Raw genomic sequence first — 27,277 nt, 5'->3', positions numbered from 1 at the left:
GTACAGGGTTTCAGACCTGGAGAAGCACGGCTCTACAGCTCAAGCTCCAGCTATGCCAAGCTCACGGATACTAGTTTTTTATCCTCTTAGAGATAGTAAATCCTCAGTTTCCTTTCCTGTAAGATGTGAGAAATAAATGTATTGAACACTTTCTCTCATAAACATGCCATGATAATTCAACAAGCTAATACAAATGTGCAGTGTCAGTTTGGTAGCTGTCATTTAAATCCCTCAGGGTCACAGACACAGACACCCAATCACACAGCTCCTCGGGGTTAGTTAATTCCTTAGGTCCATAGCTTGAAACAGAAACTTCAATTTAAAAGCTTAAGGTGCTCAATACAAATAAAGTCAAAATTAAAAAGGGGGTGAGCACATGCTGACAGGCAGGTAGAGTGAGAAGGCAAGTGTCCAGGAGGTGCTGCCTGGTACTGGCCAAATGTGAAATGGCCCCCATTGCAGGCCGACTGGCTCCCAGCAGCCAGTGCATGCTAGTCTTGATCATGACTTTATCCTGGAGTCTAAGAAAATCCAGGACAACCAGCTGAGCAGGAAGATGTGGTAGCCAAGGAGTTGGTGACCTCTGTTGTGCTACACTAAGATCCTTGTATTCTTTTGCTTAGAGAAGACTTCTAAATAATACTTAAAATATGACTACAATTGTGTATAGATGTGGCGCCCGTAATATCGCTAGATAGTAAAAACAGAAACAAATACTAACTAAATATAAGCAAGGCAGAAAACTGGAAATCAGTTCTAGGATATTTTCCATGAGCAATGGAAAAACCAGGTGTGGTGGCGCACGCCTCTAATCCCAGCACTCTGGAAGCAGAGGCAGGTAGATTGCTGTGAGTTCGAGGCCAGCCTGGTCTACAAAGTGAGTCCAGGACAGCCAAGGCTAGACAGAGAAACCCTGTTTTGAAAACAAAACAAAACAAAAAACAAAAACAATACAAAACAAAAAGCAAAATAAAACAAAAACACAAAACAAACAAAACCAACCAAGCAAACAAACAAACAAACAAACAAAAAAAACCCCAGAAGACAAAAGAATATGTTCAAATAAAAAAAATGCAGGTTGTAATTTCCATCATGCAATAATACTCCTTATAAGTTGCCACCAAGTATTAGAAGGTCTCAAGAGTCTCCTTGGCCTGTTTTTTGAGTTACTTGTTTCTTTGATTTTTTTTTTTATGGCTAATTTTTTTTTAAAAGCCCCAATAGATCAGAATAGCAGTGGTAAGTTTTTCTAAGTATACAAACTGAATGGAAGACAAGGAAGGGGGGTGAGTAAAGGAAATAAAGAAGAGGAAGAAAGATTTGGCAAACACAGGGGACCTGAGAGCTGAATACTTTAGAGAGGATGGCACACATGCAGGAAGATTAGGAAGGTGCAATAACTCAAAGAAAAACTTTGGGGCAAAGCAGAAATATAATTGTAGGATAGGATGAGACATTGAGGAAAAGAGAAGACTTCAGAAATAGAAGGCAGTAGTATCAAAGATGCTCCTTTTCACCTTCTTCCAGTACACACACACACACACACACACACACACACACACACACACACACCGAGAGAGAGAGAAAGAGAGAGAGAGAGAAAGAGAGAGAGAGAGAAAGAGAGAGAGAGAGAGAGAGAGAGAGAGAGAGAGAGAGAGAGAGAACATATCCAGATATTACTGCTAACAAGGAGAATTGTAAACATAAAAGGTGAGGAATAGGAATTTAGACAAAAAGTCATCACTGCTTGGCTTTCAGATACTTGTGTGTGAGAATTATAACCATCAGAAAAAGTTGAGAAAAAATTATTTTAAGGCAGTAGGATGCTCTATTTTATTACTAAACAAAAGGGAGGCACACTGTCATAAGATGGCTTCCTTTGCCTAAGAAAAATTAAATATGCAACACAAATGAAATCCAATTAATTTGGTTCCCATGAAACTGTATGCATCCTGAATTAATTTGGGAAAAATGGAAAGGAATGTCTAGTGTTCAGAGTGACACGGTTATTCCCTTTTAACCACTGTTTTATATAAACTCTGCTGTGCATGCATTTTACTTGACTTTTACAAAGGCCTAATAGAATCGTTAGAGACAGCTACTCTTCTTTTCTTCTTCTTCTTTTTAATTTTGTTTTTGTGTTCAAGACAGGGTTTCCCTGGCTGCCTGAACTCCCTTTTGTAGACCAGGCTGGCCTTCAACTCATGAAGATCTACCTGCCTCTGTCTCCCAAGTGCTGGGATAAAAGGTGTGTGCCGCCACACCTGGCTGAGACAGGTAATCTTAAGAGGAATAATTCACAGATAGAAGGATACAAGAAAGTACTCACTTGTGGTCTTGGGTTACAGCTACCTACCAAGATAGTTAAAGTGCAAATGTAGGGACAGAAACAGAGCTTCCAATGGAAGGCTTGCTTAGCCAGACTCAGGGGTAAACTGGGCTGCAGTGTAATCTGATAAGAAGCAAACAGCGTGGATCCAAGATGTACAAACCAGGCGTCCCTAACACCAGAGCTCTTTGAAAGGGTTAATCCAATAGTGAATAAAGATTTTAATCTTACAATGTTTATTAAAAAGTTTGTCTTCATCAGCGATTAAGAGAATTTAGTTGACTACTGTGGATTAAAGCACTGATTTGCAGGTCACTTCCTTTATGAAAATACAGACCCTTTAGGAAAGAGTTCTACCATACGAGAAGACAACTAGTGTGAACCGAAGGACGACGCTGCCTCCCGGAGCAGATCCTTGAGTTATTGAACATGCTTTCACAGGGTCCGAGTGAGGCACAGGGCTAAGTGTGGCTCCCTAAGACTTCACAGATAGACTGCTAAAACAGTCTACGCTAAAATTCACAAGGCAGGCATCTCAAGCTTCAGGCTACTAGGAGGCAGGGCAGGGCCAGGGAACATGTTTCCTTTCATAACGCTCTATCCCCGGCAAGTGACTATTTCAGCTTTTAAGTTCTCCTAGCTCCATCCCAGAGCCTAACTTAGATGATAAGTAGCCTTTTTATACACGTCAAACCTTAGGGCAATTTTTCAGTCTATCTTTCCAACCAGCAGAACCTGCTACTTAAATTCTTTATCCTCTTCATTCACCCCAGCTTCAAAATGCCGTCAAAGAAATACAGTCGCAGAATCACTAAACCGTATATATTAAAAAAAAAAAAAAAATGTTGTTTTTAAAAATTTGAGACAAGGTCTCTTTGTTTCCCTGTCTGTTCTGGAACTTGTTGTGTAGGCCAGGTTGGCCTTAGGCTCCAAGAGATTCATCAGTCTCTGCATCCTGAGTGCTGGGATTAAAGAATTGGGCCACCACACCTAGTTAAAATAACTACGTTTGAAAAATAATTCTGTAATTTATTTCTGTAAAATATTTCTGTAAAAATAATTCTGCTCCTGTTCTTACCTTCTTTCTGTAAGTATCAACAAGGTTTAATTCATATAGCCATGAATTAAAACTCATAGTCCATACATGTCACAAAACACAAATCTGGCTGGCTACTGAGGCTGATCGTATTTAAGAGCATTTAACCCTGCCTCCAAAGCTATAGCAAGAAGTGCCATTTGACAAAATAAGTTTTAATAAAGAAGCAAATCTTTTTCTGAAGTAAGACAGTAGATTGCCCATTTAAAAAACACAGCTCACCAAGTTGTGCCTTCACCACAGGGACGATCAATGAGGAATGAGCAGGCTATGGCCCCCATACGTTAATATATTCAACACATAAATAGGTAGTCTGTGAATGAACTACAGCCTGAAAGCCTAAAAAATTGTGTGAGGAAAAACTCTGTGAGTCAAAATTATACATACATACACACAGTTTTGAACTGTACGTTTAAAAACCAGACCAGAAGGAGCAGGGGCCCGGTCCTCTCCGTTTGGGGATTAGCAATAGGGTAGCCATGTGGTAGGAAGCCAGCTATAACATTCAAGCTTGACTAAAATTTAAAAGTGACACTGTAATCAAATAAGCTCCAAGGGCAGTCTAGAATTTCAGGGTGCCCCTGATCATTAAAATTAATATTTACATTTTAACAGGATGTAAGCTATGTTCCTCAAGTCAATTAAATATACACCTGTATGTTTCACCTCTCAAAAATAGTGCCCCAAATGCATGTTCGTAAAGAGAAGTTGTATTATGTATAATCCAAAAGGTTATGCAATACCAGTTAAAGTAGGCAGCTTATCTTCTAAAATACAGAACTTGTATATTTCTTCAAATATAAAATAAGAATTTGTCTTAAACTACCAGTAAGGCACTATCCACACACACACACACACACACACACACACACACAAAAAGAATAAATACAAAGCTAAGCAAATGGAGGCCCTTGAATGTGGGTTTTGGTTTGTCAAACAAAAGAAAAAGGGCATCTTTCCAACAGATGGAGAGTGAAACAGAATAAAGTTATACTTGCCTGCATTAATTTCCCTTCTGCTGGAGTCACTTCTGCAACCCCGGCAAACACGCCTTCCAAAGTGAGATTCAGTTTTCCAGTGGGGTCCATTTTCAAGGGGATCACTCTGATAATGGCTTTCTGTTCTGCTGATCTTTCCGACTCCACCGCTGCTGCCAGCACCAGTCCTGTGTGTCCAAAGCCTGCGTGCAGGGTCGCCATCAGCAGCCAGGGCCAGAGGACAGCCAGCTGCAGCTGGTGGCCACCACTCATGCTACCAGCTGCATCAATGCTCTTCGGCCATGCATACTGCTTCCACTAGCTCATCCCAAAGGCTGGTCCTCAGTGTAGAAAATAGAGAGAGCCAAGTCAGATTCCGGTCCTTCCTTCCTTTTCTAAAGTATATTCCCAAGCACAGGTGGCATTCCTCATTAGGAAGAGAAGACTTTTTTTTTCAGCCCACCTCCAGGCCAGGTATGTCGCTTTCTCCCATTGTCACTGAGAATGTAGAATTACCACCTCTTCTCTTTGGAATTTCCCTTGTATCTCTTTAGATCCAAGCATGAGTTGGTATTATGTCTCTGGCTGTTGGTCTTCCATATGTATTGGGTTTCTGAAGCACTAAACCCAGTGTCGATGAACAAAACAAGGAAAGAAAACAGCTAAGGCAGTGCATCAAAGGTGAGTGCGAACAGCTGCAGCTCAGAGCATGAAGGGATGCCCTTTTTAAGCCAGAAAAATCGTCAACTGTAAATGATTAAAATCCACGAGGGCATTTTCTTTTTGATAGGCTGCAACGGGAGGGATGTCTAAAGATGCTACAGCAAGTACGCATTAAAATGTCTGTGCTAAGCTGCGTTTCAGCATAACCCGGAATTCTAGGCCTACTGAATTTATATACTTTCGAAGAACTTCATTATATTTTTTTTGTGTTCCTCCAAAAGTGCCTGCAAAATTCGGCACAAATTCATACATCTTTGACATATAACAGGATTAATCTGAGTATCAAAATCTCTTCCAACTTCCATATTGAGACACTTGAAAATGTTAGCTTTCCAATTATTTTCCCAGTTAAAATTCTTATTTCTGTTTCCATTGTCCCCTTCTTGCTCAGGGATTCCAGATTTTATTCTCCAGCTTGAGACTAGCTTGCACTTTGACTTTCCTCCACATGCTGTGGAGACTAATATCTAAACTTTACAATCTGTAATCTTCTGGATTCAGAAGAAAAACAAAGAACTATCCCTAACATGGTTTCAAATTCCTTAAGGGGGTGGGGAATAAAAGATAGGGGGAGCAGGGAGGTGACAAGGCACAGTCTCTAGGTTGAGCACTCAGAAAAAAAAAAAAAAAACCAAACTGAGCAGAGGAGATCTGGGGTGTTTTTAGGCTCTAGGAAACTTGGGGATCTTCATAAACATCAGATTGTTAAATGCGCACCCTTCAGTGACTGTAAGTGCACAAAGTATGCTGAGTCCTGAGGTCGTTTAAAAATCCTATAAAGCCTTCAGAATAAGTGCTGAAAAGCCAAGCAACTGAACACAAACTTGCTATATAGAGTCTTTACTCTTGCTGAGACAGAGGGAGGGAGAAAATAAGAGTTTCAAAAAGAAATCTGCAAACCTGTTGCGCTGTCGGGCCCACTGGAATCCACGGGATGAAACAAATTCAATTACGCTTTTATAAATCCTGCTTTTAAAAAAGATCTGAGCTGCTTAACCCAGTGCGGCTCACTCTTCAACCTTCTCACTCTGCAGTGAGACCAAGTGTCCACACTACAGGTAGGTGCCGGAGCAATTCCCAAGCCAGAAAAAGCAATCCGCGCAGGTCAAAGGCAGAAACTTATTCCAGGATAAGAGCTACTGTCCTCCAGAGCTCTGGAAATGCTTAAAGACGATCCAAAAACCATCTCTGAAGCCTAACAAAAGTCCTTTTCCCCCGCGTCTCTGTACAGAGTATTAAATGATCAGTTCTTGGAAGAGATAAGAAACAAACTAGTGAATATAATAATTCACTACCAAAACCACAGACAGTCCCAGAGGGAGAAGACGGTATCTCTGAATCATGGATGAACTTGGACGGTCAGAAGGCAGAATTCCAGGGCTTCCTTTCCAGAAAGACAGTTCTGGATCAACTCCCTACTGCAGGAAGCCTGTGGTTTCTAATTGGTGTTCTAGCTCTGACTCCCTCCCCTGGGACTGCAATCACGCTCTCTACCTGCTGACAAAGTGAGGGTGGAGCAGCTACGTGCAAGCTGGCTCCTCCTCCCCTTGGTGCACGCACTCACAAACTTAAGCAAAAGTCTTCAACCTCTCTCTTTCTGGTCTCTTGCTCCTTTACTCCCCCTAGTGAGCCACAGCCCAACTGCACTCAATTCAATCCGGCCTTACCTTTCCCTAAGGCATGTGAATCAGGGCCACTCCAACCTATCTAAGCGGATGCTGTAAGCATCAGGGCTGCAGGTGAGCACTGCCTGCTGCGCCAACTCACTAGTCCAGATGTTCTGCCCTTAGCCATGGCAATCGACTGGCGGTTCGTGCACACACTCAGCGGTGTGAAGGCCCAACTAAACTTAAAAAGTAAATGCAGTTTTTAGAAAGATACATTTTAAACAAATTTATGTGTACATCTCTGCATGTGTGTCCAAGTATCCTAGGAGGGTAAAGAGTGTCATATTTCCTTAGAGCGGGAGCTATAGGCAGCTGTAAGCAGCCCAGTGTGGTTTCCGGGGGCTGAACTCAGGCCCTCTTACCCCATTTCCTCTATTGCCGGAAGAACCTAACTATAGAGACCTTTTTGCAACTCCTGCCCCAAAGGACAAGAGCCAATTCTGCAGGAGATAATTCCTTTAGAAATCTATTGTTTAATCTTTTTATTTTGCATGTTATATAACTGACTATCAAAATAATTAAAACTACACGTTATTATAGAACACTAATACAACTTAAATATCTTTAGAGTTAAGAGAAACAACAGAATAACTTCTAGGTAGATTGCACCTTTTCTTTCTTGAAATTCACAGTGGAATTAACTAGTAGTTAATATACATATTTAATTGAAAAATAAAACCTTAAGTTATAAACTTGGTTACTTTTCCTTGAGGAAATTCTGAAATCTGGAAATGATGAAATAAATTTATCATGAACTTGGGGCTGTGAAAGGCTTAGAGTCAAGCTAAACAATTCTAATGTACTTTAGCGCACTGATAATACATAGTTCATTTAGATCACCAAAATGACAATTAAGATAAATTGCTTTTCAAATGAGGTCTGATATGCAACAGCCCTTCCCTGGGAATTTCACCAGATGGTGCTGCGTGGTGGTGACAAGCCTGTCTCTCTGACTTTTTTTTTTTTTTGGTGCTGAGGTTTAAACCCAAGGTCTGGGTTCATCGCCAGCACTTTGTGGGGTGGGGGCGGGGGAATGAAATCAGATTCTTTGAAAAACAGAATGCATTGATTTTTTTTTTTTTTTTTTTTTTGTAGTTTACCAGCATTAATGCTTCTAATGACTGGATTTTCTACTGGCTACCAATAAAATAGTAAAAACAACCAAGACAAAAAGTCTAGTTGGAACATTCATTTTATTGTTGACTGACTGAAACTGATGGGTGGGTAAGGTGCTGCGATGCTGAGGTGCTTGATGGGAACTCAGTTGGTGTGTGTCAGGCCCTACTGGCTAATTCGCATGCGGATTTCACTTTACTGCTGGCCATCTGCACAAGTCCCTGACGACAGCTTCAGGAGACGGGTTCCAGGCATGCGAGCAGAGCAGGAGATCCAGCTCCTTTGTCTGGTGTGTTCATATATAAAAACGTTTGGAAAGCCGATCAAGGCATTTCACTGATCAAACCTTAAAACCACCGAAGCCATGTCTGTGCCAAGGTTCCTGCTTGACACATGTTCCTCAAAAGATTATATCTTTCAATACACATAAGGCTAAGAAAGGCATTTTGAGGGGAAGAAAAATCATCTACACAGCTTACCAGCTCTTCAATGTGACAGAGAAAAGGCAAAGTTCCTTCATTAGGATGCTGGGTCTCCTCACATACATTGCCAAGATATAAGATGTAGATGTCTTGATAATCTGTGCATCTTTCACGAGTTACTAGGAAAGATGAATAAGTGCCCATAACCTAAGCACCAACTAGTCTCATTAGATGGATCACAGAATCACTTTTCTTTTTCTTTTCTTTCCTTTCCTTTCCTTTTCTTTTTTTTTTTTTTTTTTTTTTTTTTTTAAGAGGGTCCCTTTCCAAAACCTACATTCAAACCTAAACGGAGTCACTGTAGAGCAGAACAGCTAGCTCGCTGTAACGCCTCTAGGTCTGACACCACTGGGACAGCACAACGCAGTGTAAGGCGTGGAATGTGAATCCACAATGGTGAGTGCACTGCTAATGGCATTATTAAGTGCTGTTTCTTTTTCATCAGCTTTAAATTCATAGCCTTTCCTTTTATCTCTGCAGCACTTATTAGGAAAAGTGAGGTAGAATCCAGCAAGAAAGTTCTAGTCAACTTAAAATACTTTAAGTCAGAAAAGTTCTTGCTGTCACTGGGTAGACATGGATCAGCTACAGAAACTGGACATCCAGTCCCACAACCTGCTACGCAAACGCACAGTCCTACAGAGGGACGGGAAGCAAACGGTGATAGCCTACACCCCACTCTCCAACAGTCTCTCAGAAGCTTTAGCCATCTAATATGTCAAATATAGACTATTTTTAATTATAGCATAGCTTCTGATAAATGATAACAAGGCAATTTCCCCCAAATTTGCACACAATACCTTCTATAGATGAGAATTTATACTTGCTGAATGTAAAAATCTAAACTAAGAAAACACCGTGTTAAACCTCTCAATGTTTTTGTTCACATATTGTACATTTACCCTTCAAAAATAAAATTACACATGTATCCTTTAATCCTTCTATTCTGTAATGTTAATAAAAATACAAAGCTTTAAAACTTTTAAATCTATCAGCATTTATAAATATAATTAAACAAATTAAATATTTTTCTTTAGAAGACATTTATGTAAGTGATATTAACAAAACTTTCTTACTATTTATGATAATTTATCATTCAAATTAAAGAAAGACATGAAAATGGAAAAAACACTCCCATTAATATTAAAGATTCAGAGGCTGTTAGTGTGATGGATGGGCCAAGTTCGGATGCCTTGTTCTTGAAACAGGACGTGGTTCAGAAACAAGAGAAGTTCTTAGTTAATCGCTTAGAAAATGAGCTTCTTCCAGAACTTCCTCCCTGGAGCTTCTGACCTGACGGGACTTGTGATACTGGTCACATGTCTTTGTTTATCACACCATCTTCCCTAAAGAATCACAGTGACTTGAGACAGACGACATCGTGCTGACTACAGTTCAGAATGGCATCACAACTCAGCACACACACTGCTCCAGTACAGCAGCAGCAGTTCTCAGATGCTCCTTCAAGGCCAGGACTTTTCATTTGAAAAGAATCTGGGCAGAAAAAAAAAGGGGGGAGGGGTGCTGCTAGATGTTTAGCAGTTTGTAAGGTAAGCGATCTGAACTGAGCAGCTGTAGTAAATACCAAACTCCCAATTTTCAATTTAACAAAATCTCAATTAATAAAACAAAAAAATACTTTTTTCCCCTTAACAGAACTGAAAAGAATCCCACCAGTGTGTCATGTGCAGTACTAGTCTGCCTCCAGCTGTGGCTAGTGCGCAGCGCCACACTCGTCGTCCATTGCTCCTCACTCTTTTAACTCTTCCTCCTTTGGAAAGTGCTCCTGCTTGCAGGCCACGTCCACCAGCAGATGAAGATCTAGAAAGAAAGAATTGTTTACTCACTCTCAGCCTCTCAGGCTACGACATCTACAGACGAGTCTTCAGATGCGAAGAGCAGTTGTCTATAGATATCTGTGTAAGTGACTATAAATTATACGTCTTCATCACAGTCCCAACTTTAGGACAGTTTGTCACTCTTTAAAGCACACTAATGGGGCTGGACGTGGTAGCTCAGACCTTTAATCCCAGCACTTGGGAGGCAGAGGCAGGTGGATCTCTGTGAGTTTGAGGCCAGCCTGGTCTACAGAGTGAGTTCCAGGACAGCCAGGGCTACACAGAGAAACCCTGTCTCGAAAAAAACAAAACAAAACAAAAACCAAAAAAACAACCAACCAAAACAAAAGAAAACAAAAATAAAGCAAATGAATAGAGCCAGGTATGAATCCAAACAGATCAACAAAGTTTAAAGAATTGCCTTTTAGTAAACATTTAAAGGGAATAGCCAGTAATCTCAGCACTTGGGAGGTGGAGGTAGAAGGGTTAGGAGTTCAAGCCAGCCGTAGCTACTTAGAGAGGCTCATGTAGCCAAGGCTACACTGAGATCCTGTCTCAAAACAAACAAACAAAAACTTAAAAGAAAAAGTGGAGGGCTGGAGAGATGCCTCAGTGGTTAAGAGCACTGTCTGCTCCTCTAGAGGTCCTGAGTTCAATTCCCAGCAACCACATGGTGGCTCACAGCCATCTATAATGTAATCTGATGCTCTCTTCTGGCCTGTGGGTGTATATGCAGACAGAGCACTGTATTCATAATAATAAATAAAAATTTAAAAAGTGCAAAAAGCAATTAAGATGACATATATGATCAAATAAAATCTTACACACACACACACACACACACACACACACACACACCCTGCTCCTGCCTGAACTGTAAAGGGAAAGGCACACAGGGACCAAAAGGCAAAGCAGTTAGTCAGGAGTGGAAAGGAGTCAAAATCGTCAGCTCAAATATGAGCTCAGGACTTTTTATTACAGAGATCATTGTAGTACATTTATTTAACATATGAACATTTTTAAGTAGACAAATACACTATTATAAGTCATCTACTTAACCCTTACAAGTAAGTAGATAACTGTGAGGTGGGGCATCTAAGCTAGTACATGGCTAGTACGGAAACCAGTGGTTTCCACCTTATACGCACTGGAATCATTCGGCAATCTTCAACAAAACCAATGCCTGGGGCTCCTTCCTCCAGACATTTTCATTTAATTGGTATGGAGTGCAGCCTAGGCTTCAGGGTTTTTGAAAGCTGCCCCAAAGATGCAGGAGTAACAATTACCATTTTCTAAGCACCTCAGCTCCACAGCAGGACGAGAACAAGGCACATCGTAATTGAAAATATTAAAATAAGATTTTGAGAGATGGGTGGGGGTGGCAGCATAGGCTGTAATCTTAGCACCTGGGAGGCAGAGCTTCACTCAGAAATGAACCTTGCATATAATTCAAAGAGAAGCATTAGGGAATTTCAGTGGCAGGCAGGCTTTACGGGACGAGAGCGCTGCGCCCACTTGCTGGCCGTGTAGTTTCTAGTTGAGAGCACCATGCCTTTATATGAACTATCATCCAAGACCCTGTGCCTACAAAACAGAAAGGTCTTTTGTGTGGTTCCTTCCTTGCTTTTCTGTTTCAGGGTCTCTCAGGGTAGCCGGGGCTGACTTTAGCCTCCCAAGTTCTGAGAGTACGGATGTGAAGCATGCCCAGCTTAGGAAGGCTTTAGGAATGAACTAAACTTTGGTCTTAAACACTCAGTTTCCCATAATTGCAAAATTATACATCAGAACACACACACACAAACTAACTTTGATGCTTAGTCAATATGAAGTCTTTTATTGTTTTTTTTTTTTTTTTTAAGGCCAAAGCTTGAAGTATGAGAAGCGGTCCTTACTTATATGCAACAACAAAAATTTTAAATATTTTTAAACTTTAAAATTATTTATTTTTATTTCATTTGTAGGGGTGTTTTGCTTGCATGGATGTCTGCACACTCCATGGCGCCCACGGAGTTCTGAAGAGGGAGTCAGATCAGCATGTAGGTGCTGGGGACTGAACTCAGGTTCCCTGAAGAACAGCCAGTGCTCTTACCACTGAGCCACCCTCCATCCCCCAAATTTAATTTAATTTCATTACAGGACAACACTGAAAAATTCTAGGAGACAGCATGATCCTGTTGATGTGATATTAAGAACTATAAATATACTGTTTTAGAACTTGAGATTATTTTGTCTTTGAAGAGACCTCACTGAATCCTCATATTTTAAGCATAAAGAGTATAGTTTAAGAGTTGGGAGCTTGCCGGGTGTGGTGGCTCACGCTTTTAATCCCAGCACTCGGGAGGCAGAGGCAGGAGGATCACTGTGAGTTTGAGGCCAGCCTGGTCTACAAAGTGAGTCCAAGACGGCCACAGATACACAGAGAGACCCTGTCTCAAAAAAACCAAAAAATAAAATAAAATAAAGAGTTGGGAGCTTACTAGTAGGAAATAGTCTTAGTGGCTACTGAAATAGAAATAAGATTTTAGGACTTTTACATTTGATCCTTACCACTAATACTTTAACCATGGAATGTACTACAATAAAGAATGTGCTCATCTAAAAGAACTACACACACAATAAATTAATTAAAATATAATTCAACACACTCATAAGCAAAAATAAAGTAGAAACAGATAAGAAAGCAGACACAGAGAGCAGAATGGTGGAACTGGCATGGTGGCGAGGTGGGCAAGGGTTTTGTCAGGCTTGAAAATCTCAGCCTCATCCTAGAGCTACATAATGGAAAGAGAATCAACCCCACACCCCATTCTGTACAAAAAAAGAGAAAGGAATGTAAAAACCTGTTTTTACAAAATAAGTAGAATGGCGGTTGACAGGGCTGGGACATAGAGTATCAATCAGTTCTGCAAGATGCAGAGTTTGGGAGATAGATGGTGGTGATGATAGCAAAACAATATGAACATATTCCTTGATATGTAATAATATATAGTTAATTTTTAAAAATATATGTACTATATAACATATAGTGTATAGGCTCTAAAAGATGGGGAGAAAAACACAGTTCATTCATTTATTCACTCAGAAAGCATGGTATGTCACAAACAATGTTCTAGATCCTGAGGATACTGGGGGAAAAAAGACCTTTCTTTTTCTTTTTCTTTCTTTCTTTCTTTCTTTCTTTTTTTTAGGCAGGGTTTAGCCCTACCTGTCCTGGACTCACTTTGTAGACCAAGCTGGCCTCGAACTCACAGGAATCCACCTGCCTCTGCCTCCCAAGTGCTGGGATTAAAGGTGTGTGCCATCACCACCTGGTTTTTTCATTGTTTTCCTTTCTTTTTTTAAAATTAGCTTTCTAGAAGTAGAGAAAATAATAGACAATTTTAAATACAGCTAAGAACCATAAAAGAAAACCAAAGAATAAAAGAAGAGCAAGACATAATCAGGAGCTTTTTCTGAGCAGACAGCTGAATGAAATGAAGGGATATACCCCGTGACAGTCCATACAGGAACATTCCATGCAGACAGAACAAGTATGAAGACAGGAATACACTTGATGTGCCCTAAGACTGGCGCAGACACTGTTGGGGCTGGAATAGATGAGGAAGGTGGTAGGAGATGACATCACAACATTTGCCAGACGATAAACGACTCAAAATCTTACAGCACACATTAAGGATTTTCTTTTAGGCTTTATTTAAAATGTAATGGAAACCTACTAGAGAAATGTGAACAAGAACAGGATTTACAATCTTTTTCTCTACTGGGAACTGAATGCAGGGCCCTGCAAAGCCAGGCAAGTACTCTACGCTGAGCTGTATCCCTTGCCCTGGCTAATGCTTTATGATGATTGCCTTAGTTTGGATTTTATTGCTGTGAAGAGGCACCATGACCACAGCAACTCTTATAAAGAAAACATTTCACTGGGGCTGGCTTACAGTTTCAGAGGTTTAGTCCATTATCATCATGGCAGGAAGCATGGCAGCGTGCAGGCAGACACGGTGCTGGAGGAACTAAGAGCTCTACATCTTGACCCTCAGGCAGCAGCAGGAGATGGTGTGCCACCCTGGGCATACATAGCTTGAACATATATAAGACCTCCAAGCCCATAGTGACACACTTCTTCCAACAAGGCCACACCTCTTAATAGTGACATTCCCTATGGCCAAGCATTCAAACATACAAGTCTACGGGGGCCATTCCTACTCAAACCCCCACAGGAGCATTGACTGCTGTTATCACAGTGGAGCAGGGGGAGCAGTGAAGAAGCCACTGAAATCACCTAGACAAGAGAATGTAGAGTCTTGGGCTGGAGTGAGCACTTATGAGGGTGGTGAGAAACAGCCAGATTCTGTATGTGACCCCATATAGAATGGACAGGATTTACTAACGGTCCTGATGTATAAGAGAGAAAGGAATCAGCAGAGACTTCAAGACTTTTGTATGACTAGAAAACTGCATGGCACTACTTATAGATATGTAAAGTTGAGAGAATATAGGCTATGTTAAGTTTGGGACATAGCCAGGGATATAGAACGGGAGCTGGAGAAACGGCTCAGCAGTTACGAGCACACACTGCTTTTGATGAGGACCTGGGTTTGGGTCCCTGAACCAACACCAGGCAGCTACCAACTGCCTATAATTCCAGTTCTAGAGGCTCTATCACCCTCTTTGGCCTCCGTGGGCACCCACACTCATGCAGTGTACAAAAACACATGCTAGCACAAACACACACATAAATAATAAACAAATAAATCTGCCAGGTTTGGTGGCACATGCCTGTAATGCCAGCACTCGGGAAGCAGAGGCAGGTGAATCTCTCTGAATTTGAGGCCAGCCTGGTCTACAAAGTGAATCCAGGACAGCCAGGGCTATTACACAGAGAAACCCTGTCTCGAAAAACCAAAATAAATAAATAAATAAATAAATCTAAAGATATAGAGTAGAAAATAGGAAATATAAGTCTGAAGTTCAGAGAAGATTGAAACTTCAGGCAGATTTAGAAGCCACCACTATGAAGATGATAAAAGCAATGACAAAGGTCAGCATCACCTCTAAGTTACGTATAGAAAGTGGCTAGAGGTTTTGAAGGAGAGCCAGCAAAGAGTGGGTTCAGAAGCTGGACAAAAGCATTTCATTAAGGTTGGAACAAGCTGTCCACATGCTCAGGTCCAAAACAACGGGGGTTGAGGACTACCTCCTGCATTTGGTAATGTGACAGTCATCAGAAATGGAAAAGGGAATTTTTAGCCAAGCAGAATTACAAAACTTATGTTCTCCTCCAGCCTCTGTGGTGGCTGGAACTACAAGCTCATGCCACACCTGTCTGAAAGGAGTTTTTCTGATGTATGACCTGCAATGGCATATTTGTTGATCTAATATAAAGGATAAAATGTGATTACTGAAGAGCGTAAGAGGGAAAAACAGGTGCAATGTCTGTGAGTATACACAAGGAATGGGAGTCTATATACAAGGATTGGCCATTCACTGTAACATAGGACAAGGTAGACTGTGAGCAGCTGGAAGGAGAGTCAAGGAGCACACTGAAGAGAAGTTGACAATGTATTGGTGGGAATATATTGGAGGTTTCCTCTTATGAGTTGTGGTGAAACAGTGGCAGACTACATGTCTGGCACTCACAAAGCCTTGGTTTCCATGCCAGCACTGAACAAACTGGACATGGTGGCGTGTACTTGTAATCCTAGTACTTGGAGGTAGAGGCAATAGGATCAGAAGTGTCTTCCAAGACTGAGGCCAAGCTAAGACACATGAGATCATATGTTCTAAAAATAAAATATTGTTATATGCAAAATAAAGTATGATTTAAAACAAATTAAATCCAATTAGTGGTAATTAGTATATTAATAACTGCTGTCCTGGCTAGTTCTTTGTCAGTTTGACACACGCTAAAGTCATCTGAGCCTCAACTGGACTGTAGACAGGCAAGCCTTTTTCTGTAGCATTTTCTTAGTGATTGATGGGGAAGGACCCAGCCCATTGTGGGTGGTGCCATCCATGAGCTGGTGGTTCTGGGTGCTATAAGAAAGCAGGCTGAGCAAGCCATGATGACTAAGAGAGTAAGCAACATCCCCCCATGGCCTCTGCATCAGCTCCTGCTTCCAGGTTCCTGACCTGCTTGAGTTCCTGTCCTGACTTCCTTTCATGATAAACTGTGATGGATGTGTAAGTTGAATCAACCCTTTCCTCCCCAAGTTGTTTTTGCTCATAATGTTTCATCACAGCAGTAGAAAAGCAACAAAGACAACTACTATAAAAAATAATAGAGCTGGGCATGGGAACACACATCTGTAATCCCAGCACTCGGGAGGCAGAAGCAGGCAGATCTCTCTAAGTTCGAGGCCAGCCTGGTCTATAAAGAGAGTCTAGGATAGCCAGGGCTACACAGAGAAACCCTGTCTCGAAAAACCAAAAAATAAATAATAAAATAAAATATTGTTAAAATGCTATTGCTATCATGTACCGTGCTAGGCCAGTTATTTATTGTTTTGTTTTTTATTTTGATTAAGTTGGCCTTGAACTCACTGCCTATCTGACTTTGTCCTTGAATTCTTTGTCCTACTGCTTCTACCTCCCAGGTTCTGGGATTACAAACATGAGCCATCACACTGGCTCTGTGTTCATGTCTAAGTAGACACTGTGGGAGGCTAGTTCCCTCAGGGAAGAAAAATATGCAACTTCATATATTATACTTCTGATTGCACTTTAATTATAAAATTTAACTTTTCAGCAGAGATGTCCTAGCTTAATTATAAATCATTTGCTCCCCTCCCCTGATAAAATAAAATTGTGATTAGGTATCACAATGATGTTCATACTTTCCACTGCAGGAAATCAAAGCTAATTAAGTAAGGCAGTTTTACCTCCATTAAGCAAGTGATATGGCTCTACTTAGGCAAAGCCAACGGGAAGAGTTAAAACAGATAACTAATGCGCTAATTACTTATCGTTTACAGTTATAACCATAATATACACTGGAAGGGAGGAAGATATTTTACAGCAGGTAGGTAAGAGGTCCTATTGGGGAGTGAGTCTTTGTGAGGAGCACCTTGGTGGTTGTTTAAGTTAGAAGAGATGAGGCTTCAAGGATACCAGAAAATAGGAGAACAGGATTTTGGCCAAAGGAAAGCGTAGAAAAAGACCAGAGAAGGTCGGATGATACTGCAAAGAAAATGTAACATAGCAGAAGGATATAATGATTAATGATAAATAAGATGACCTAAGGCCTTTTAAGAAGAGAGATGGGGGCTGGAGAGACAGCTTAGAGGTTAAGATCCCTGGCTGCTCTTCCAAAGTTTCTGAGTTCAATTCCCAGCAACTGCATGGTGGCTCACAACCATCTATAATGAGATCGGATGCCCTCTTCTGACATGCAGACAAAACACTGTAAACATAATAAATAAATCTTTAAAAAAAAAAAAAAAGATATGTGCTCCGAGAGAGAGAGAGAAGGGGGGGGGGGGCGGGAAGCCAGGCATGGCAATGAGTTCCAGCAAGCAGGTGGCTGGCAAGATGGTCAGAGTGTGAACTGCTTTTCCAGAGACCCTGAATTCAATTTCAGCACCCACACTGAGAAGCTCACAACTGCCTGTGATTCTAGCTCCCAGGGCATTCTATGCCTTTGACTTCAGCAGGCATCTGCATCAGTGTACATACCCAACACACACACATACATACACACACACACACACACACACACACACACACACACACACACACATTTTTAAAAATGTAAGTTTGAGAAAGAGTTTAAGGTAATCTTCAGCTACAGAAGGAACTATAGGCTAGATTGGGCTGCATGAAACTCTACTTCCTCAAGACTGAAATAAAGAAATACACATGTGGTGGTACATGGGTTTAAGCCCAATACTCAGGAGGCAGAGGCAGGAGGATCTCTGTGATCTACATAGTTGATTTCCAGGACATCCAGGGCTACATAGAGAAACCCTGTTTCAGAAAACAAAATATAAGATAAATGAATAGGAGAGAGGGCTGTCACTCCACTTCAAATTCTTTTCTATCTCTCCCAATTTTCAGGAAGTAAGCTATGTATTCAAATGCCTAGAAGGAAAGTCTTAGAGGGGAGTCATCAAAGAGAGGGACCTAGGTTCTGCATCTAAAAGCATGGACTGAACGGATAGCCCTGGAAGGCAAGCTAGGGACAAGTCTGAAATTAAGCAGAGACACAGTGGAAAAAGCCACTATGAGACTTAGAGAATCTCAGAGATCTTGAAAAGGAATTTTTGGTAAAGGATAAACTTGAGTCAATAATATCTAAACCATAAGACTCAGTTTAATATCTGAGATTTAAATTATTGATTTTATTGGCAGATTTATTTTAAGTACTTGGGATTGCACCTAGGGCTTTATACAGTATCTCTAGCCCTTGTTGTTATTAATTTTTTGAGACAAAGACTCACAAGGTTTCTAAGCTGCCCTTGAACTTGGTGCACAAGCAGATCTTGAACTTTTGTTTCTTCTGTCTTAGCCTCCTAAATTGCTTGAATTGTAGGGCTGTGCCACCAAGATTATAATTATTCCGTTTTGAAAAAAAGATTCATTTAGTCAGGTGGTGTGGTGCACTCCCAGTACTCAGGAGACAGAGGCTGGCAGATCGCTGTGAGTTTGAGGCCAGCATGGTCTAGAGTGAGTTCCAGGACAGCCAGAACTACACAGAGAAATAAATAAATAAATACATAAGTATTTACATGTATGTTTGTGTGTGTGAGGTGTGCACTTGGGGGTCAGAGGGCATCAGGCTCCCTAGAACTTGGAGTTACTGGAGGTTATTACCTGGCTTGTGTGGGTGCTGGGAACTGAACTCAAGTCCTCTGGGAGAGCAGGAAGTGCTTTAACCACTGACCCATCTTTACAGCCCCTCTTTCTGTATTTAAAATATTTTTCTGTCCAGTTTCAAAATTATATAGAAAAACATAAGCCAACAAGATGGCTCAGGTTATGGAAGGAGAAACCTGTCTTCCACAAATTGTTCTCTGACTTTCACATACATGCTATGGCATACACACCTACGCACATATAAGTGAAAAAACTAAAGTATATAATAAGACCATAGAAAATATAAATTAAAATTCCCACATAATTACATACAAGCATGTTTGTATGTGTGTGAATGCATATGTGTATGCACACACACACTCAAACTAACAAATTAAAAATATTCTTATGCCCTTCAATTCTATCTTCTCGGAAGTAACCAGCACATTTTATGTATCAGCAGACCCAGGGCTCAATTCCCAGCATCCACACGGTGGCTCACAACTGGCTCTGACTCCAGTTCCAGGGGAAGCTAATACCATCTTCTGGCTTGTGTGAGCACTGTGTGTACACAGTGTACAGACATCCATGCAGGCAAAATACACAAATTTAAAATATATATTTAAAAAAGCAAAGCTATAAAACAAGATGTTGTGGCTCCTACCTGTAATCTTAGCACTGGGTAGGCCAAGGAAGAAGAAATGCCACAAATTTAAGTCCACCCTGGGTTACCTAGTTCTAGGGCAGTCTAGGCTACACAGTGAGACCCTGTCTTAAAAAGTACAGAAATTGCTGGGCATGGCGGAGCACACCTTTAAACACAGCACTTGAAAGGCAGAGGCAGGCAGATATCTGTGATTTCAAGGTCATCCTGATCTAGAGAGCAAGTTCCAGGACAGTCAAGGCAACACAGAGAACCCCTGTCTCAAAAAAAAAAACAGAAGAAAAAATACAGAAATTTATATACAAATTTATATTGCATTTCTCTAGTGAACAGAGAGAAGTTAAACATCTTTCCCTCCCTGAGTCAGAGACGTGGCCTTGGACTTCTGTCAACTGTCTGGCACTGAAATATATCCCCAGCCCTGAACATCCTTTTCTATGTTTTGAATGTACATACAACTTTTTGAGGCAAAGTCTCATGTATCCCCAGCTGGCCCTGACTCATTGTGTAACTGAGGATGACCTTGACCTTCTGATCCTTCCATGTTCTGAGTGCTAGGGTAAGCATGTGCCATAATGCCCAGTTTATGTGGTGCTGAGGATTGACCCAGGGCTTTCTGCGTGCTGGGCAGACTCTTTTCCCGCTAGATACAATTGTCAGCCCCATTACTACCCTTATTTTTTGTGTTGTCTTTTCTTGATAAGTTTTAGAGGTTTTTAATCTATTGTAAATAGGATGATTGGTAGTTTTGTATTCTAAATATTTTCTCTTAGGCAGCATGACAGAGACTTCTACTTGTCTCTTAATATTGCTTCCTTTCCCTTTATCCCATGTTGTTTTCATTTATTTATTTTTGTCCATGTATCCCAGACTGGCCTTGAACTCTTGATCATTCTGCTTTTCCTTCCTGTGTTGTAGGATTACAGGCATGAGACAACATGTCTGCGTTCCATGTTATTCTTTTAAACAGGCAAGCTACCCACAGCTGTATTTTTCAGCTCCACTGAAGCTATAGAACTTGGTCCTCCATGACTAAGTTCTAGCTTTAAAAAATTATGATCATACTGTAATAATTGTGTTAATACAATAAGGGAATACTATAGCAGCCTGCTGACACGGAAGACATCTCTGTGGTGTGTATGTGTACATGTGTATGCATGCTGCAGAGGCCAGGTCATCAGCTGATGTTTTCCTTTATTATTATTTTCCATCTCATTTTTGGAGATAGGGTCTCCCACTAAACCTGGAGCTCACTGGTTTGGGTAAAATGATCCTCCTATCTCTGCTTCTCCAGCACTGGATGACAAGAATATTCTGTTGTGCACAGATTTTCACATGGGTCCGAGGCATCTGAACTCAGGCCCTCAAGCTTCAGCGCTGTACTGGCAGTCAGCTGGTCAGCAACATCTGAAGGTGAAAAACACTCAACCGCCACATCAGCTCCAGCCAGCTTGTCCTCACGCTGATCCAGAGGAAACGTTACTCACCCCCTACTTTGTCTGTCTGTTTTGGAGTGTTAAGGATTAAACCCAGAGTCTCCTTCATGCTAGCCAAGGGCTATACTACTGAGCTAGCACTCAAAGCTTTGTTTCTATTTTGTGTGTTATGATCCTTATTATTTATATTATTACTGTAGTTTAATTTATATCCTAAATGGAATTTAGAATCTAGAAGTAGGGTAATGATACAATCCAAATTAAAATATGTGAGTGGAGGTCTAGTTAGTTTACTGGTAAGAACAGAAGCAGACGATGTGTGTGCTTGAACTACATACCCAGTGCCCAAAACAAAGCACACCTAACACACTGGCAGCACTAGCTAGTAGGCAGTGTTACGAATGTTAGGAACTCTGCATGTGTCCTCCTTAGTTTTCTTTAAACCTGACACTAGCTAGAGTCACTTGGGAAGAGGAACACTGAGAAAATGCCTCCATCAGACTGCTTGGGGGGAGGTCTGTAGAACATCTTTAAAATGACTGATTGAGGTGGAAGGTCCCAGATCATTGCAGGTGGGGCCACCCCTGGGCAGATGGTTTTCATGGTGTAAGAAAACAGGTTGAACAAACCAAAGGGGCAAGCTAGTCAGCAGCATTCCTCTATGGTCTCTGAGTTCCTGCCCTGCCTCCTTTTATGATGAACTACAACTGTCAAGTGAAATAAGCCCTTACTTTCCAGCTGCTTTTGGCCATGGAGTTTATCACAGCAATGGAAAATCTAACCACACCAAATATCTGATAAAGTCACTACCTGTAATGCTCTAGAAAATAAACCACACAACAAATGAACATACAACCACAGAGGGAAAGGCTAACAAGATTCAAGCTGTGTTGAGCTATTTCTTGCATTTAGCAAATCCCTAGAAGAGATGAGAACAGGATAAAGGAATTCACTTTGCAAGCAGAGACAAGGAGATATCTTTCCTTCCTTTTCTTTCTTTCTTTCTTTCCTTTTTTCTTATTGCAACAGGGTCTCATTTAACCCAAGGTGAGTTTTGTTTAGCTGAACTCCTGCTCCTCCTGCCTCTATCTACTTCTGAAGTGCTGGAATTATAAACCCACAACACCATGTCTGGTTTATACAGTGCTGGAGGTCAATTCTATAGGGCTTCATACATGCTAGGTAAGCATTCTACCAACTATTTGTTTTGTTTTGTTGGTTTTTTTTGAGACAGGGTTTCTCTGTGTAGCCTTGGGTGTCCTGGACCAGGCTGGCCTCCAACTCACAGCGATCCGCCTGCCTCTGCCTCTTGAGTACTGGGATTAAAGCGTGGGCTACCATGCCTGCCCGGAGCATACAGCTAGGAGTAAAAGACATAAATTAAGTGGCTGACACCCACCAATTCAGGTAAATCCAATGCCCTCTTCTGGCCTCCATTGGCACTGTACTCATGTTTACAAATTCACGCAAAGACCTCCACATATGCACATAATTTAGCACATAACTTAAAGTCTTAGATGGCTCAGTGATTGAGAGCACTGGCTGCTCTTCAGAAGACCAAGGTTCAATTCCAAGCAACTACATGGTGATACACAGATGCACATGCAGGCAAAACACCCAAACACATAAAATAAAATTCTAAATTTTAAAAATAAAGTCTTAGAAAGGGCATCCTAATTTTGTCAAATACTTTTTTCTTAGATCAAGCACTTACCTTAATAATCCCTTTATTCATGAACAAATGTCAATAAAGAGCATTACAAGGTTTTAAAAAGTAAAAAAAAAAAAAAAAATTACTTAGAGAAATAATCCAGTCAAGTTCAAATAAGGGTGTTACCTTCCAATCCAATACCCTGGTTCACATGACCTCAGGGTCAGGCTGAAGGGAGAGAATGAGCAAGACAGACAGCAAACCCTGTTCATGATTAAAATCATCTAAATGAGATCTCTGGCTGCTCTAACTCACAACAGGAATGAGTAAACGTGAGAATGCAGATTTTTTTAAAAGATTATGAAACCCATTACTATGTACAAATGCATATGTGGCAATTCTTTTAAAAAGATTAAAATGTTAGAGAATTAGTAAACCTGTTCTCCAAAGTATGTGACTTCTCACCCCCACAGTAACCTGCAAGCCTTTAGAACTCTTCTAGTGTGAGGCAAACAACAAAAACTAGACTGCTAGTCTACCAACTGAAAAACAAATAAAGAAAATATGGTTTATATTCATAAAAGAATTTTTCATCTATAAAAAAGAGCAGAATTAGGGCATGGTGGCAGCTGTGGCAGTGTGCAAAGTTGGCATGCAGAATGCTCTAGGTTCAATCCTTAGCTGCCCCCGAAACAGAATGAGGTTATTGTTGTTTACAGGATAACAGATGCAACCGGAGATAATCATACTAAACAAATTAAGGCAGTCTCAGAAAGACAAATATCATTTTTTCTCTCATTTGTGAATCCTAGATTTTATATAGATACATAAAATCACTACGTATAGATAAGATGAAAGGAGAACTGAAACTGTCCAGGGGAAAAGGGCCTAACCTCCATGGTCCCAGAAAGTGCTAATGTAAGCTGCCAAGGGGGGGAAGCAACCAGTAGTCCTACCCAGCTCTGAAGCCCATGAACAGTGACCAGCAAGGCAAGACATGCCTGAAGGTGCGATGGTGGCGCTCATATCTTGGCAGTCACCAAGAGCTGTCTAATTGGATTTAAGGCCTGCTCTTTAGGAAGGAAATTATGCTGATACCGGAAACCTAGGCAGTTGCTCAAGGCTAATGAGATCTTGGATTCTCAGAGGAGAGCCCACTGCTGTTACTTATTAAACCAGCATACTACCTAATTGCATTCTAAATACGTATCCTTAGAGCCACAAAGTGTAGCTTCCAACCTTCACAAAGGAGCTGCTCTTCGTAATAGACACCATTTCAGGAGACCACAACCAGTCAAAATGCAGAGAACAACTGATTGTGGGAAGCAATCCCTGGACAGCCAGGGCTACACAGAGAGGAGTGGAGGGAGGGAGAGGGAGAGGGAAGGAGAGGGAGAGGGAGGGAGAGGGAGGGAGAGGGAGAGGGAGGGAGAGGGAGGGAGAGGGAGGGAGAGGGAGAGAGAGAGAGGGAGAGGGAGGGAGAGAGAGAGGGAGAGGGAGTGGGAGGGAGAGGGAGAGGGAGGGAGAGGGAGAGAGAGAGAGAGAGGGAGAGAGAGGAGAAGGTAGCAGAATATGAGGAGATAGGTTCAAAGTACTTGCATGAAAACAGCCTTATGCAACCCAATATGATACCTTTCCCTTTTTAATCTAACAAAGTCAAACCTATAATCCTAACACTTGAGAGCCAGAGGCAGGTGGATCTCTATGAGTTCAAACCAGCTTCTTCTACATAGTAAGTTCCAGGCCATCCAGGGCTACATAGTGAAATCCTGTCTCAAAATTACAGTAAACTAAATACTGATTTGGAAAAAGGCACGTGTGGAAGGAAAAAGCATATATAGCCTAAAATCTATGATTTGACAGATGTCTCATTGTTCCAATTTTAGTATATGTGCTGCCGAAGTGAGCACAAGATGTCTCATTGTTAAAACAAATTTAAATTTTGTTTATTTGAATAACTAGGTTCTTTATTCTTTCTGATAACCACTTCAAAAGAGACTATAAAGGAAAATAACCAAGTTAAGACCTTGCACAAGAAAACCAGATACGGTAGTTCTCTAATCGTTAAAGCAAATAAACAAACAAACAAACAATCAGTACTCCCATCAAATTTGCACAAACATGACTTCCTTCCCTACTCTCTGTGGTATGGACTTCCAGGATAATGCTACTGCTTTACCTGTCTTCAAGGATGAGACATCTTGATCTTAACTGAGAAATATCCTCAACTAAACACGACTGTGCAAACTTACAAGACAGAATTAGTCTAAAAATACTTTGGAGAAAGAGCTTCAGTCTGACACCATCTTTGTTTGCTTTCAGGGCTTTGGGAAGAGGGACTCACTTGTGGCCAGGCTGGCACCAAACTCACAATGCCTCCACGTCCCAATTGTTGGGAATATTGTGTGCCACCATCGCAGACCCTGAGCACTACCTTCATTATATTTTTTGGAGAAATTATCAAAGAAGTTCTTAATATTTAAAAATACAGGGTCATGACTACTTTGATGAATTAATGTTCCTGTATTGTAGGCATGTGAACTACATTTAACTTAAGGGTCCCCCCCCCCATGCTATCATTTAGTCTAGACAAGTGCTCTACCAATAACTTATATTCCCTAGCCGTGCATTCTGTGTTGAAGCTGGGTTTCACTCTTCACCACAGGCTGGCCTTCATCTAGAATAGCAGCAGTTGCCCTGTTTCATCATCCCAAGTGCTGATATTACAGGAGTGAGCCCCCATGGCTGGCTACTTTGAGAATATTACATTAGCCAGTGTGAGTAGGGAGTAGTGGCACATGTCCACAATCTCAGCACTCAGGAGACAAGAAGATTATGAACTCAGCCAGACTGGGCTATGTGGTGAGCTCCAGGTCACTGAGGACTATATAGCAACATCCTGTCTAAAAAGAAAGAAACGAAAAAAATGTTCACCGCAGAATCCAATGACATACAGAATATAATACGTGGAGAATACAAGGATTTGAATATCAGAAAAATTAATTTAAAAAATATAATTGTACTCAAGGCAGGAGGTGGAGGTGCATGTCTTTAGTCCCAGCACTCAGAAAGGCAGAGGCAGGCAGGTCTCTGTGAGTTCAAGACCAGCCTGGTCTACATAGTGAGTTTCAGGACAGCCAAGGCTACACAGAGAAGGCCTGTCTTGAAAAACCATTTAAAAAATACAGTTTTACTCAATTCACTACCAGGAGGGAATCAAAGCTGGCTAAGGTGTCTGCATATTAACAAGGCTGACACAGAAGAGGACAGCCTGGGATAGTCCCATCTCAAAAGAAAGAACCATCTACAAGTGCCCCAACATCCAACATATAACTAAACTCCTATAGCCACACACAAAACCAATGCCACTTATGAACGTTCATACTTTAAAGTATATCTATAGTGTGTTTAAGTTAATATCGTTGATGTCATCAAATCTTCTTGTATCACAATTTAGATACTTGTCCTGTTGTCTGCTAATAAAATGAATTACGTCTTTAGCATCTGAAGATGATTATTACCTTACCCTTCTTCTTATCTGTTCTAAGTTATTCTAAAATTCTTTACTGTTCTTTAATATGTTCAGTATTTTGAACATATTTCATTTATTTATTTTAAACATGTAGAGGTGTGGGGGTGACTGCATGCGCATTCACATAGAGGCCACAAGACTTCAGGTGTCCTCTATCACTCTCCATCTTATTCCCTTGAGGCAGTGTCTCTCCAAGAGCCTGGAACTAGGCTGGTGGCAGTATGCCCCAGCAATCAGCACTAGGGCTAGAAGGCCATGCAGATATGCCTGGCTTTTTAACATGTCAATGGAGACTTGAACTCGGGTCCTCATATTTAAACAAAGTACTTTTACTTGTTGAGCCTCTCCCCAGTTCCCCCAAACCTCTTATTTTTTATTTTTTTTTAAAGATTTATTATTATGTATACAGTGCTCTGCCTGTATGTACACCTGCAGGCCAGAAGAGGGTATCAGATCACATTATAGATGGTTGTAAGGCACCCTGTGATTGCTGGGAATTGAACTCAGGACCTCTGGAAGAGCAGACAGTGCTCTTAACCTCTGAGCCATCTCTCCAGCCTGAAACCTCAAAGTCTTACATGCACTGTTAGGAAAGCAACTATTGCATACATTACAAAGGTAACAAAGAAAACTAGTTTAAACTACAATTATATAACAGAGCAACACAAGAGACATAATACAATTGTAAATAATGAAGATCCATACAAATCACCATTCACATATGAATTATATACCGAGGTTAAGTTTCTAGCAGTTTAGAGCTATAAATTCTAGAGCTTAACACTATTTCATCCTTACCAGGGGACTTTCCTTGTGAGTTGCTTCTTCGCTCTCTGTATCTGGCTGGAGTGGATACGCCTGTGTCTTTACTGGGCTTGCTAGCAGACCCCATTTCTGAAATAAGGAATCCCATTTGTTCTGAAGGCAAGATATTCTCCGGGGGATTGGCCTGGCATTTTATACTGCTATCCACCTA

General features: G+C 41.0%; 1 protein-coding gene across 1 annotated transcript in view; it reads right to left on the bottom strand.

The window, feature by feature from the left end:
- Positions 1–10,140: 10,140 nt before the first annotated feature.
- Positions 10,141–27,277, bottom strand: part of Hsf5 (heat shock transcription factor 5) — a 44,061-nt gene continuing 26,924 nt past the window's right edge. Inside the window, exons 5-6 of the mRNA XM_051157811.1 lie at positions 27,100–27,274; positions 10,141–10,211 (exon numbers count right to left, since the gene is read on the bottom strand). Coding sequence (XP_051013768.1) covers positions 10,141–10,211; positions 27,100–27,274 — 246 coding nt within the window. The remainder of the gene's footprint in view (positions 10,212–27,099; positions 27,275–27,277) is intronic.

The sequence above is a fragment of the Acomys russatus genome, chromosome 16, assembly GCF_903995435.1.
Source record: "Acomys russatus chromosome 16, mAcoRus1.1, whole genome shotgun sequence".
Lineage (NCBI taxonomy): Eukaryota > Metazoa > Chordata > Mammalia > Rodentia > Muridae > Acomys > Acomys russatus.
This window is presented reverse-complemented; position numbering and strand designations above follow the sequence as displayed.